The sequence below is a fragment of the Hesperophylax consimilis genome, chromosome 15, assembly GCF_061612785.1.
Source record: "Hesperophylax consimilis isolate HC1 chromosome 15, BYU_Hcon_1.0, whole genome shotgun sequence".
NCBI classification, from domain to species: Eukaryota; Metazoa; Arthropoda; class Insecta; order Trichoptera; family Limnephilidae; genus Hesperophylax; species Hesperophylax consimilis.
The window spans coordinates 6,284,779-6,300,072 of record NC_142850.1 but is presented as its reverse complement, the minus strand read 5'-3'; the positions used below and the strand labels follow the sequence as shown (position 1 = coordinate 6,300,072).

Here is a 15,294-nt window from a genome sequence, read left to right as displayed (position 1 = left end):
TGAATCTTCATCCAAGGAAATAATTCATATATTGCGCAATAAAAGGGAATAACGAAATGATTGCTTATAAAATAAATATGAAATTATTTTTATCACATACTAATATTATTATTTATCTACGTTCTATTTATACATAAATTGGTTTACTTTACATAAGTTTTCATGGAAACGTCTTATTTGTTGAAATGTGTTCTAAATTTTTTACAAACATTTTTTTTCGTTTCCTCTTGGGGCTCAGTTTTAAAGACTTTATAATAATAAATATTTGGCTAATTTATATAGCGCCGTTTTCGTGAGAAATCACCTCAAGGGCGCTTATGTACTGAACATTTCTTGATTTATTGTTTAATAATATTTTTTTTATATGCCTACCTACTATTAGAAGGAACATAAGCGATAGTACAATCTTTTTAGAGAAAAACACTGTGAAACTTATTGAAATCAAAGATTTTGCCTAATAAGATTGTTTTCAACAGCAACAATTTGGGAGGCGGTTATGGGTACCGCCGCCCTGGGATCCATATATTGGATAACCAACACTCCTGCCATCTTTCTCATTCTCATCTCACTTTATGTACTTTACCACTTTTGGTGACTTAGCAGGGGCGCCCGGGTTAAATCATTCAATTAATTCTTGATGTTTTTTCTTTCCAGAATCCTCTAAGACAGTGCGACGGAAAAAGTCCACCGACACTCCCACCCAGAAATCCTCCCTGCCGCCCTTGGCCACTGCCCCGCCGCTCCCTTCAGCCGCCACCCCCGCCCTACCAGAAGACGACGTCTCCCGGGACTCCTCGGAGACGGACGCTGATGGCAGGAAGAAGAAGAAGGCACGGACCACCTTCACAGGGCGGCAGATCTTCGAGCTGGAGAAGTTATTCGAAGTCAAGAAGTACCTGTCCTCCAGCGAACGGACGGATATGGCCAAGTTACTGAATGTTACTGAAACACAGGTAAGATTTTCATATTATGATATTTATTCTTTCATTTTCTAATACCGTAGATAATAGAAACAAGGACAGATATGGCATGGATTACCAAATTGACGGAGACATCAAAAGTTGTATGCTTGGTGTATAGGTAGAACACGGGGCGTATATAGGTAGAATAATTACTGTGTGATTTGCAGAAGTATGTGTCATTTTGGCTACATTTTTGTGCGTGCAATTTCACAGATAGTTGTTTCATGGTTCATCTACCTTGTTTATATTATTATCTATGTCTATTAGGTAGATACGTAAATAAAATATTTTCGATAGATCGTCAAATGAACAATCAAGGATGACAAATATGTTTTTTTATAATACATCAGTACGGAAAAAATGTGTACCTGCCCACACTTTTGTTTCGTTGTTTTTTTTATAAATTAAATTATTAAACCGACTAAAATCTGCTAATATGTTTCATAGATCTTTTTGTGCTATGCATTAGAATTTTTCAATCAATAGTTAATAGGTACATAGATTCCCAGAAACATTAATATGGCAGCGACATCAAAAACCTGACTTTTGGTATGGTGCAAGAACGAGGTATTTCATAAAAAAGAAAAAAAATTACAGTTTCAAAATTAGTTAACATTTTGAACTAAATATTCGCGAACATTTTTTAATAACACAGATACTATGTATATCAGACTGCAAATTTGTGTTAGCAATTCATGTTCTTGTCCTTGACAAATAATAAGTGAAAGTATCATAATTTAAGTAATATATAAATAAAAATCGCATATGTTTATCCGAGATACTATCTAGATTACAAACCAAATCTTTCGAACTTTGTGAACATTCAAAAATATAGCTGCCAAAAATGTGGGAAAAATTAGTTGCAAGATGTTGTTAATTCTGAATTAGTAATATAAGATCGACAAAGATGACCAATGGTCAATTGGATAAAGAAGTTGTCTCGGTAACACAAAGATCCTCGGTTGGATTCTCAGATGAGACCTTTTTAACTTATCTTTTTATTTTATGTGTCTTGTTCTGTTTCATGTTTTGTTTAGATTTGTTATTATCTTCTTCTTCAATAAGTGTTATGTACTCAAAAGACTTTTAATTATTTATTCATATTATTCTATTAAATTAATTAATTCATTCTATTAAAGTAAAATTTGTTAAAGAACGGATAAAATTGTGGCGTCGAGAATAATCCAGATTAAATAATTAATAATAAACCGCTCGACCTACTTAGGTACGTACTTGCTAATTGCTACTTAGGTACGTATTTGCAGCCGAAATCAAAACAAAGCAACCTACCTGTTTCAAGTATCTACTCGCGACAATACTATCGCGCTATCAGTCTTACACATTACGAGAACTCGCCAGAAGGAACGAGTCTGCCGCCTATGCATAATTGCCACGCTATCGAAGATTCCTGAAACATCCAGTCTGTGCGAGTGCCTAGGATTTAGTTGACATCCACCTACCTACTGCCGCCGTCGGCCGTGTAGTATAAATATGCCCGACGCAGCGAGTCAGTCAGTCAGTTAGTTATTTACCAGCCGTCAGTCTACGAGGCTCAACGAGTGATCAACCGCGCTCTTCTTACTGGCGCGAAGGACGTATACCCGGCTTCGCCCGTACCACCATGGACTCTATCGGGACATCATCTTAGTGCCTTATCCAGATCGCCGTTCCTGGCAAGCACTACTCGGATTACAAGCGCCCTGGTTCCAGCGTCTCTGACCAGCGCTTCTTCCACGCTACCATGACCACCACGAGGACACGCAGCATCCTCACTGGTCACGCCGTTCCCGCTCAACCGCCTACAAGGTCCGTCGCACCTTCGGCCGTCTCGTCAGCACTGGAGTGCCTGAAGACCTACGTTCTTCACCAGTGCCTGACCTCCATCGAGTCCCGGTCACCAGCGCCCGGCGTCGACTCACTGACCCGCGCTTGACCTGCCATCATCAGCCAGCATCCGGTGTATTCTTCCGTCCAGCGTCAACTCTCGTCACGGCTACACTGACTCACCAATAAACACATGTGACCTTCACAACTTTCTTTCATTTCGTGCCTTCTCACCTGATCACCAAAAAATAAAACACATGCGAAAGAACAATAAAAGCTAACATTATATTTATTTATGTTCGTATATAAATATATTTTAATAATCTTATGAGTAATACCTCAAATTGTAATATTTAATAATTCAAACGAAAATTGGAAAAAGAAAAATAGGTTAATGTTTCGATCGCAGCCAGGAGTCATTCTAGTCGCATTTCCTAGATACGACCGATTTTTTTTTCTTATTTTTCTCTTTCACATTTTCTTTATGATAGTCGCTAATACTGTCTTCAATGATTAAATATTACTAATTAGTAATTTATTCCAAAATTCAAAAAATATTCTTGGAAAAGTCAATAGATGTCAGAAAATACAATAAACCATGAATCTATTAATCGAAGACACTTTCTCGATTGCATTTAGTTTGGGAAGAATCTTGAAATCATGCATAAAGATAGCAGCCAATAAAAATATGGGTTAAGAAAATGAAGTTTGTGTTAATTGTCCCTAGGCGATTTATGATACAGTTAAATATGAGAGAAGGCAATAGGGTGGAATTAGCTCAGTGGTAGGTAGCCCACAAAGCCCCGGCAAAGCTGAGGTCCTGTGTTCATTTCCTAAATGCGACCGAAACTTTTTCTGATTTTTATGTTTCAAATTTTGGTTTGAGAGTCTCTATTCAATGATTATCCAGGGTTTTCCAATAAGAGGTGTTATTTTGATATTCAATCGTAAAATATCAATGGTTTCGTTGCTTGTGTGGCACGTAGCGCCGTCTTGTTGAAAGTAAACGTTGTCCAGATCAATACCATCCAATTCCGGCCATAAAAAATCATTAATCATCTCTCGATAGCGCAATCCATTCACCGTAACTGTTGCTCCAGCCTCATTTTCAAAAAGTAAGGTCCAATGACTCTGCCGGACCATAAACCGCACCAAACAGTCACACGTTGAGGATAGAGAGGCTTTTCAACAATAACTCTTGGGTTTTCCGAGCCCCAGATGCGACGATTTTGCTTGTTGACGAAGCCATTGAGGTGGAAATGGGCCTCATCACTCAAGATGATTTGCATTTGATTCACTCAAGTGAATTTTAATGCGTTGTTCAAGCGTGTGTTTTGTTTTATTTTCATTAATGGCGTAGTTTCTACTTGTCAAATGTCAAAAAATGACAGCTTCAAAAGTAACATCTACCGAAATAGCGGGCTATTCAAAATAACAGCTATTATTGGAAAATTGTGTGTATGTTATTATTGCCTTCTTGTAACTAAATTTCATAAAGTTGAACATATCTAATAGTGTGAGATTGCACGCCCATAAAGCTAAAGTATCTCCAATAATTGGGATGCACACAACTTTTCCGATTTCGATCAAAGCCGTGGAGGAACAGAAGCGGAACAGACCGCATTCACAGGCTCATAGAGCCTTGTGTTAGTACAACCTAGTCTCCACTGTATTAATTTGTCAAAGTGCTTAAACCCGGCTGGCGCTGTGAATTGTCCACTAATTTGTAGCATCAATCAACGTGTTTCATCCTCATAATTACACTTCCGATGTCGATCGTCCCTCGGGTGTTTCCGTCACCGATCGGGGAGGTTCGGATCTCCTAGCAGACTCGTTGGACTGAAAGTGCTACCATTGATGTATGAGTGTAATGCTAGGACAGGTACAAATATCGCTAATGGCCTCCGGTAATTGCAATTAATTGAAAAATTATATTTTTCTTAATCTCATGAAGATTTCAATCTGAATGACTATTGCTGCCTAGTTTGACCATAATACTTCAAAATACACGGTCATTATTCTGCCCTGGAACCAACCCAATATAATATATATATCTGATTAAAAATTCGTAGAAAATTAGCGTCAATCTAACCAAACTTTATCAAACATTCTAATTTCGGTTGTCGGAAATGCGAGAAGTGATGTCAAATATTCCTGTGTGGTGCGTAAAATTATTCAAGTTAAACGAACTTTTAATTTTCAAAATTTTAACCGATGAGTATAAATCATATCAGACAAGCGATAAAGTAAGTATCAAAATTATTTTATTAATTAATAACATTTTAAATAAAATATGTATTTCTTTTGATTAAATGTTTAATAGATATCGTAATTTTTTTTATTTTTATCATCATTCGAAAAATAAATAATAAAGTAACAAATCTGTATACACTAAATATTTACTCATTGCGTTTTTCCTTTCACCCACTCAATTTCTTCTTTCAGCTTAACAAATCCCGTGATTTTTTATTCTATTAATTTCAACTTGAGATTGACATAACAGTCATAAATAAATTTATTTTTCTACCCCCGTTATTACCATCGAAATTTCATCCAAATACCTAGTTAATTTTTATATGACTATTCAAGGAGGCTGTTTTGGGTACCGCCGCCCCGGGAACCATTTATTGGATAATGAACACCGCAAGGGTGACTGTCGGGTTTCATCCAGTAAGGTGTGTTCTAGATGCGCCTGCTCACTAAATCGGGAGAGGCTGGTTTGGGGATACCATTTGACCTCTCCTACTGGTCTCTCAACCCATTGCCTTGCGCGGCCGTGAGAGTGATATATTCGTATGTCTGTCACCCCTGGACACACTGATCTCAAAATTCCTACACAACCCTCATACCATTTACGTTCCCTGAACTTTTTTTCCTTCCAATCCCAACCAAAATCGGCTTAACGCTGCAGTTTAGCCATTTTCAGCAAACACTTTCTTACGATGGTAAATTAAAGTGAATTAATTCGCTGTTTTTCTACTACTTACTCCGATAAAAAATCCTGTACACGCCACTGTTTATTAGATAGGTACATCTGACACAAGATTAAAAAAATCTTTTTTATGTGATTTCTAACCCACCTGCCGCCTTTTTTCAGTAAGTACAGTAATGCATTGAAAAATTATGTTCAGGTGCAGTTTGAGTCCATGTACTGTAACACTCGTCAGGCTCGTTTGATCGTCAAAGCAGGGGGTGTTTGCTTCCCCTCCCCGACCGGGTAGGGTAGTGTTGGAGATGGGGAGGAAAGAGGGGCGAGGTGACGGAGGGCGGCAGTGACAAATATTTATTAGGCCCCCTGTCCAAAACATCCCCCTGTTGGCGGAGCTCTGCGATAATTGCTGCATAAATCTCAATTCGTGACGTCACATTGCGATGATGTATTTATACAGCGCACTATTAGGAAATTAGGTAACGACTTATTAGCGCTTTGGTAATGCGGGATTATGAATCATAATATACCTGACATCAAATTTTCGAGCGTTGTGGAATAGTGTTTAGAGCATTGATTCTTGACGGAGATTGAGGATGCAAAATCGGACGAATCGCAACAGTTAAATTAAAACATGGTTGCAAAATACATAGGGAACGTCATCACCTACAAGACAAAATAGACAGGCAGAGACGAGCTCTGAGTGTAAATAATCAAACAAGCTTAATAATAGATTTCGGTTCTGCAGCTCACAGGTGAAAAGGATGTTCTTCTTAGCTTTCTGTACCACGCGAGCTCTGGGCCAACTACAGTAAGAGAACCATGGAAAGGTTTTGAAATGAGAAGATACTTAGTTCCGATGATAGTTGCGATGTCATTTATCCAGTTCCTACCTATCTTTAATCATAACCTTGCTTGAAAGTATCTGTTGGAACAATGGCAAGAACCTACTGAAAATTCGAGTGTATTTATTTTAACAAATGAAAAGGGATTGGGACTACCTTGAATGCTTATTGTAGGTGTTTTTTGTAAATATTAAAAACAAGGAAGTTGACTATCTTACAAGTGCGTCCTTTGAAGTACTCATTCGTTTTGCTGTGGTGATAATTACCTCGAGGTACAGTATTGGCTGTATTGTGATTTCGTTGTGTGCTCATTTGCAGAGATATAGTGGCAAGTGATTGGTCTACCTGTTTCCTTTCCCACAGCGCCTTCTATATGATCACAGAAGGGCGAAGTCCTGGATTTGCAGCCCTAATAAGAACTAGGGTGGCAGAAATGAGCCATAGGCTCAATAACCCAATAAATGTCCTCATAGTACAGGCTCGAATATCGAAGCAAATTGGAATAAGTTGAGCGTTGATAGAGTTGGAGGTCAGTTGGAGGTAAAGAAACAGAACCTATTTTTTCACTTCGTGTTTCATCTAAATATAATACATCAATGACTGCGCATTATGTCATTCTCGAAACGAATATGGAATTATAGGATAGGGATCTGTTATATCTAAGTACATACATAACATTAAAAAAATTCAAAATTAAATCATACTGAAAGTAAAGTCTTTAGCTTCAAGTTATAAAACACATTCGGACAAAGAAACTGCATTTATTCTGCAAAAAATTTACAACATCCTTCCTCATACATAAAACGAATAAAACATTTTAATGAGGACAAATCAAGAATAAAAATCTGACTGAAATTTTAATTTATTTAAAAGATATAAATACCTATTATGAATTACGTGACCAGTTATACATTTACCTACAATAACCAGGAGTTAGTGACAGAATTTTATCATCTGCGGTAACCAACTATTATTGTCAACCACAACATCGTATTGTTTATCTTATCTCATACTTTTCGATTATTTTATTACAACAGTGGAAACACTTATGTTGTATGACAAGGATACCTTCCAAAATACCGTTTTTAGCACACAACAATTTTAGCTAACCCTCAATATTTAGATAGCTTCAATTGATTGGTCTTTCTGATGTCATTAATATCTATCTAACAAATTATGATAAGCATTAATTACTCGCCTGAAATATCCATACAAATTGAAAATATCTCCTGAGTAAAAAGAAATGCCGCTGACGGGAATTGAACCCGCACCTTTTGATGTCCGGTAAGGTGCTCTGGGCCACTGAGCTACGTCGGTTTATTCCCAACCTGCCAATTAATTCAATATGTACAAGTACTTCAATCGACAAATACTTCTCACTATATTTTTTTTCACATGTAAACAACCAATTTATTTTTGTAGGAAATGCTTGTTTAGTTCTGTATTTCCCATTAGATGGCGTCGAAATATATTATATAATTTAATAATTTGTTATCCTTTGTGCTATGCATAAAAACCTTGTCTTATAAACATTAGTTTATCATTAAGAAAAAATAATATCTATCTATTTATACCCAATCCAAATACCAAATATCCGCTCGCACGGAGTAAAATTAGTATTGCCATTTTATTAAGAATCTTTTCAAATTATTGGCAATCAGGTTAAAAACGGGATTGCAGGAACGTGTATTTGCTTTTATAATATATCATAACGAAATTCGAAAATATTCGAATTTTCATGAACACGTGTTCCAACATCGTGATAATATATTCGTAATTTAGTAAAAGTTTATCAGGAAACCTGTTAATTCATTCGTTAAGGACAGCATTCCTGTTTTTAACTGGATTGACCAATAATTTGAAGAGATTCTTAATAAATTAGCAATACTTTTCCCCGTGCCGGTGGGCGGTGTAGATTTTATTTTTATACAAATCTACAGTTTTATTCCGACATGGATATAATTTTGATGACACATGACCTTCCAAACAAGACGATGGCATCTTTCTACAAGAGATTTTGAAAACATCATTTCTATCAGGGGGATAGAAGCTTGATGAAGTTTGGAAAATTTGACGTTCAAAATAAGAAGAAAATTACTGTCTATATCTGATTTCGATAAACTCCTCGTAAAGCCCGGACAACGCCGGGCACTTCAGTTAGTAATCTTATAATGATTGTTATTGTAGTAGGAAGTAAGCAAAACTAAGAGAAAATTCATAAATTAAGTTATTTGCTCATACCAATCTATTTCAGCTAGTTGCAAATAAGCAAAGGAGTTTGAAGAATTTACTCAGTTATGCCAGGGCCCTCTCGTGGCATTCACTTTTGATAATCTCTAATTCAAATGTAGTTTTCTAGAGAAACAGAGTTCGTGTACTTTTGCCAAGGGCCTGAATTTCACATTCGTCTCGTCTAAAGACAAGTTAACATATTTTTTAATCGGGCGAAATAAATACGCATATTGTCAGGCAGGTAACGTTTACTGGAAAACTTTGAAGATTTATTTTTTTGCCGAACGAAAAAAATTGTTATCAAAAAGTTATGTCCAATCATTTCATCTTATTTTCAATAAAAAAAGATAGACGTTCTTTTTGTGTGCAGTAAATTAATAATACATGAACTTTTCCTACGGAGATGTACATAATATTCATTTTAACCAATGACTAGGATTTTGATGTGGAACATCTTTTGGCGAGCCTAGTGGAGTAAAACCGACTCTTTTGCCTAGCAAGCGTGGCAAGAGGGGACGACGCACTTGCAAGGAAACCGGTCGACGGTCTTGCACGGAACTGCAGCCATTAACAAACAAGATTCGGCCAGCATCATGACTTGTCGAATCGTTCCGCCCGGCCGCCTAAACTCTGTGCGGTATATTTGCTTTTATTCTCACTAAAATTGGCAATCGATCTAATCTAAATGATAATGAATTTTATTTTGTAATATATTTTTTTGTTTATTTTTTAATATTAATAAAATAATTTATTTACAATAAAAATATAAAGACTTTACTTTCATTTTCACTAACTAACTAACTAAATAACCATCACGCCGTTTCCCCACAGGGGTAGGCAGAGAGGACGGACCACCAAAACAACTCGGTCTTGGCACACCTTATTCACATCATACATCGTCTCATACATACTCTTCTATTATTCTGACTCTTGATATGGCCCGACTCGAGTATCTGATTCACTTGATCGTGCCATGTCTTCCTCAGGCGTTCCCGAGGAAGACATTTTCACATCCTTCATAAATAAAAATCAATTTCGATGTTTCACGTCTGCCATGCGTCCCGTGACAGTTATGTTTTTTGAAAACTTATTACATTAAAAAAAAATCATTTATTATATATTTTCTCCTTTTTTATCATTTTTCAGATTTATTATATCATTCTGTTATCATCGCAATGGCTAATATAAATACATTTTTATATATCACGTATTTCTAAAAGATAAATCAATGGGTAACTCAATTAATTTTTCAATCTTCACCAGTTATATAAATTACCGCCATCCCTCATGTCGAGCCGTCCGATGTATAATATCGGGGCTTCCAACAGAGTCTTGCTCAATTTAAACTAACCTGATTGGCTTATCCACAGCTCAAAGCGATATTATATTTCAGATTCCTATGAAATGGATACTTAATCTGTTGACGTGGTATGAAGAATCTGTTGTGGAGATAAATCATTAATTCGCCACAGTACCAGTGATGATACATAACATTTCGCAAGGTGGGCCTCAGCGGATTGAAAATAAACTGCACTCAGCAATTTGCGTATTCTTCTCACATAATAAATCCTGGAGAACCGAACGCAGTTGGCGATAGCCAAAAACGTCCGAAGAAGCAAAGCTAGAAGTCAATTCAATTCAAGTCAATTCAATTCAATTCAATTTGTTTATTCCTTTAAAAACATTACAAAATTACATTTTATTTCGTTTTTAAGTACATTTGTAAAATGGTATTACATAATAGTTAGCGGTGTATAAACTATACCAGAATCAATAGAGCTTGCCTTTTAAAGGCAGCTTCACCGATGCTAAATATGTCGATATCCGAATTAATTCTGTTCAACAGCAAGACTGCTCTCCCCACCGGCATGACCATTGGCAAGTTGGTCCTGCAGGCCGGGAGATAAAACAGTCTATGCTGTCAGTGAAGGAGATAACCATCAGGAACATAGAGACTAATACTCTCCATGATAGTCGGATTTTCAAACCATCCACGAATCAGTTTGAAGAAGTGTGATACAATATGCACATCTCTTCTGACCCGTAGATGGTTCATACCGCATAGTCTATAGTCCACATGGAACTGGCATAGGAAGGATGAAAGTAGATTAAATGCTGTAGAAATGAGCCCTGAGGCGTGCATGTGGTGACACCGTGTATGTTCGTGCAAGGGGTATTGAGATCCGCAAATAATACAAGGCTGATGTAAGCGTATTGAATAAGATTAAGAAAAGGGGCGCTCTGATGATTTGGGCATGTGAAATGAAATATGGCACCATCAAGTGAATCAGATACCTACTTCAGTCTGGCCATGTCAAGAGTCGAGAGAAATAGAAGGGTATTTATAAGACGATGTATGAATGTGAATGAGGCAAGGAATGTGTGTAAAGACTGAGTTGTTTGGCTGTCCGTCCTATTTGCCTGCCCCTGTTAATTAGTTCACAATTATGGTCTGATGACCTTTTGGCAACATCTCTATTTATAGAAGAAGAATGAAGACTGGAGATGTGATGTTATAGATCTTAAAAGTTTAATCTTGTGCGTCCAGAAGATCTCCCAATCTTCCGATCATTACATGATAGCATTTAGTACAAAACGTTTTAACCCTGGTCTTTCCACAAAGCCTAGTGCTATAGTCTACCTATAGTCGATTGAGTGACCTTAGAGAGGATAATAATAATAATAATACTTGGATGACTTGTATAGCGCCGTTTTTGTGCAAAAACACCTCAAGGGCGCTGTACAAACTTATAATACATTTCTACAGTGATCTATGTTATTACTTAACTATTTATGGAGAAAATATACAGTACAATACTTACCTGGTAGGTCACTTGAGATTAACACTTAAATAACATTATCTAATTGTTTATTGGCGAAATTTAGATACAGGATTTAGGACTTAATTGAAAAATTGAATATAACTGGACTTTCTCTTAGGATTGGTATATTTAATTTAAGGGTGCGACAGCTTAAAAAGGTAAGTTTGTAAATTAAAAGGTAAGGATGTGTCAGATGTTATTTTTTCTAACTCATGTTTATTCCTCCTTTTGACGGCATCTAGCACCAATCTTGCTTTATATTCCCAAACATCCTTCATACTTCATTTCATCCTTTGAACACCAATCCCCAATGTGAGTCTTGAAAAGTCCCATAGCTCCCGCAATGATGGGTCTCTTTTGTCATCCAAACATAAAATAAGAAAACTTATCTACAATGGCGAACTCACATTGATATCAAATTGTGATAGCTATTTACTGTGTTTTTCCATTGCCTGACACTAATTTGGTTTTCATATGCACAAGACCTTTATTGTAGGACTAATTAAAAATAAATCTCTGCAATTAAAAGCTTTTACATAAAAGTGATAAATGATGCAGTGTACATAGGAGAATAACTCTATTATACAGGAGATACTGACAGTAAATAGATGTAATCCATTGTAAAGTAGATACAACATATACAATTGTAAAATTGTGATTACAAGTATAATCAGAAAATATTAGGAAATAATTTTAAAAAAAGAAAACTAAATATGAAGCAATATTAGTAAAACGTAAAAGTAACATAAAGTAAAAAAGAAATTACAACAACACTACATACAAGACAAAACATTAAAACTAATTTACCAACGCTACTCTAATTTGTAGGATTCAACAAAGTGTTGTTAAAGATTATGCTTAGTTCTATAAATAGAGTCAATAAATAAATCAATAGCATCCCCATACTTGTTGCCCAGATCATGCATCCTATTGGTCAGTTAGTGTGTCTGATACTTGGTCGTGTATGTATTGAAGAAGAAAGTTATGTTTTGTCTTGTATTCCTAGTCGGCACATGGAATTTAAAAGTGGCAACGATGGCAGGACTATCGTTTAAGTTGCTAATGACTTTGTGTAACACAACCAGGTCTGAAATAATTATCCTGTCAGACAGTGTTATTAGATGCAATATTAATCGCATTGGAAATAAAACAAAGAATTGCAATCAATAACGTTAGAAAATGTGGCTCCATTTACCCGAATCCTAATCCACACAAATCAAAAACCTCCCTAATACAGTTCAAATCAAAGGTAACTTTTGATCATAGGCCAATCATTTGCGTATTAACGTAATTATTTCGCATTAGTTATTTAACATTCCGCCCACCTAAAAATTACATGTCTAAAATTAATGTTTCGTTATACTTACCTTCGGGAAAGTTTCAAATGTCGATTTGATGCAGAAATATTAGGCACTTACCGAGTTAGCATGCTACAAGTCGAGAAAATGAGTAACTTTAAAGGTTTCATGCAAAGTATGCCAAAATTAAGTTCTTGTGGTTTATTTTTGTTTTGTATTTTCTTGATTAATATTATAATCTGTAAGCATTCGTGACAGCTCACTAATTTTTCTTTGTGTTTTTCGATCGTAAGTTCATTTTTAAATAAGATTATGGAGTTTTGGATTTAACATTGAAAGTTAATCTAATTGGATCGATTATTATTGAAATTTAAAAAAAAACACATAAAAGTCTTAATATATAAAAATTCAGCCTGTGTACGTTGGTGCCAACAAAACTCGAAAAGTAGTCAACCGATATCACTGAAAAGTTCAAAGTTTATTTTTACTAGTACCAGGAGTGTTTAGAGAATTATTTGCATGATAGAAGAAGTCGCAGTCACCCGAGGAAGATATTAGTGAAAGCGAAGCATTGAGGGGTCCATTAGTTATTAAAAAAAAATAACTTTAATGAAAAAATTCCCTTTATATTTCCAACTAACAAAAAACTGAACAAAATTTAATTTTTATACATATCATATGGGACTATAAAGGTGAAAACACTTTTCAACAAATAATCAATGTTAAATACTTATCAATTATCAAGCCATTTGAGAAAAGACTTCAGATGAGTCAGATGTATTCAAGTAGAATAATTCAAATCACGATAAAAAATGATAAACATAAAATACAAAATGTTTGAGAACTTTTGATGCTCATAAAATCATATTAAAGATTAAAAAAAGCTTTGAAAAGAGTCACATGTCACCAGTCATGACTAATATGAAACTTCCGGCTCTTCCTGCCATTTAAATGTTATTTTTTGTGTTTAAGCTGTGTTTTTCTTTGCCCTATTTAACGATCTCTATTTAGCACAGGAATTTGGAAGAATAATAGGCAGTATGATTTGGTATATCTTATCCGTGAAACATTTTTAGTAAAAAATAATTTCTAATCCTAGTCATGTAAGTATATTCATAGGCGGATTTTTCTGAAAAGAATTAAATAGGTAAAGGCAAGCATTTTAAAAAAAATTTCGTAGGAAGCAATCACTTTGTGGTTAGACATTATATATTAAATCAAATAAAACACTTTGTTTATTCACCACGACTTTTTTATTATTACATTACCGGTTTCGCTACAGTCGAGCTTCATCAGGATGTGAAATATAACTAAAAACTAAGACAGAGGTCATGCATATTTATAAGAAAGCAGAGGGAGACAGAATATAACACATTATAAAAGTGGGAGGAGTCAAATATTACATAGGCATAGTGCATTAAAGATATATAATAACAAAGTACAAAAAAGCAATTTTACATGAATTATACATATAATAATACATTTTAAATACATAAGAAAAAAACATAAACATATTATTAAGGAGTGGAATGGATTGTTGGAAAAAAGTTAAATATATGACTATAGAATGTGTTTTTTTGATTAGATAAATTAATTTGTGTATTTAATAAATGGTCTGACAAGTTACTGTTTATAGATTTCCTGATTTCTAGTGATTCTAAATTGTCTAACCTAATGCCTATACTATTTTTATGTAAGAGGCTAGTACGTGTTATTTTATTAAATCTATGGTCTGCTGATATTAAATGGTTGGCGAGTTCCGAAAAACCTTTACCATTTAAACACCGTACATGTTCCTTCACTCTGGTGTTTACATTGCGCGATGTTTTACCTATGTAAAAGGCGGGACAATCACTACAGTTGAGTTTATAAATACCCGAATGGCTTAGAATGTCATCATTGTCCTTAGTATTAATCAAAAATTTTCCTAGGGTATTGTTTGTATAAAAGGCAGGTTTAATATCTAAAGGAAGGTTCCTAACGCTTTGATTTGAAAAATTATTTTTAAATAAAATCCTACGCCAATGGTAAAAAGGGGTTGTTGATATTAATTGACGGAATACTGCTATATATAAATTTGGTTGTGGAAATATGTTTTTGTTTTTTATTAAGAATTTTATCAATTAAGGCCGAATCATAGCCATTATTTGATGCTATTTGTTTTATTATTGATAATTCATTTGTGAAATTATTGGTAGATAAAGGGACGGAAATTAACCTGTGTATCATAGAATGGAACGCTGCATGTTTATGGGAGATGGGATGATTGGAAGTATTGTGGATAGTTATGTCTGTGTAGGTCGGTTTTTGGTATATGTTAAATTCAATTCTATTATTTATCAGAGTGAACGTGAGGTCTAGAAAATTTAGAGAAGCATTGAC

General features: G+C 35.1%; 1 protein-coding gene across 1 annotated transcript in view; it reads left to right on the top strand.

Moving 5' to 3' along the window:
- NK7.1 (homeobox protein NK7.1) overlaps positions 1-15,294 on the top strand; it is a 277,869-nt gene that overhangs the window by 70,723 nt on the left and 191,852 nt on the right. The window contains exon 3 of the mRNA XM_089640557.1: positions 655-953. Coding sequence (XP_089496683.1) covers positions 655-953 — 299 coding nt within the window. The remainder of the gene's footprint in view (positions 1-654; positions 954-15,294) is intronic.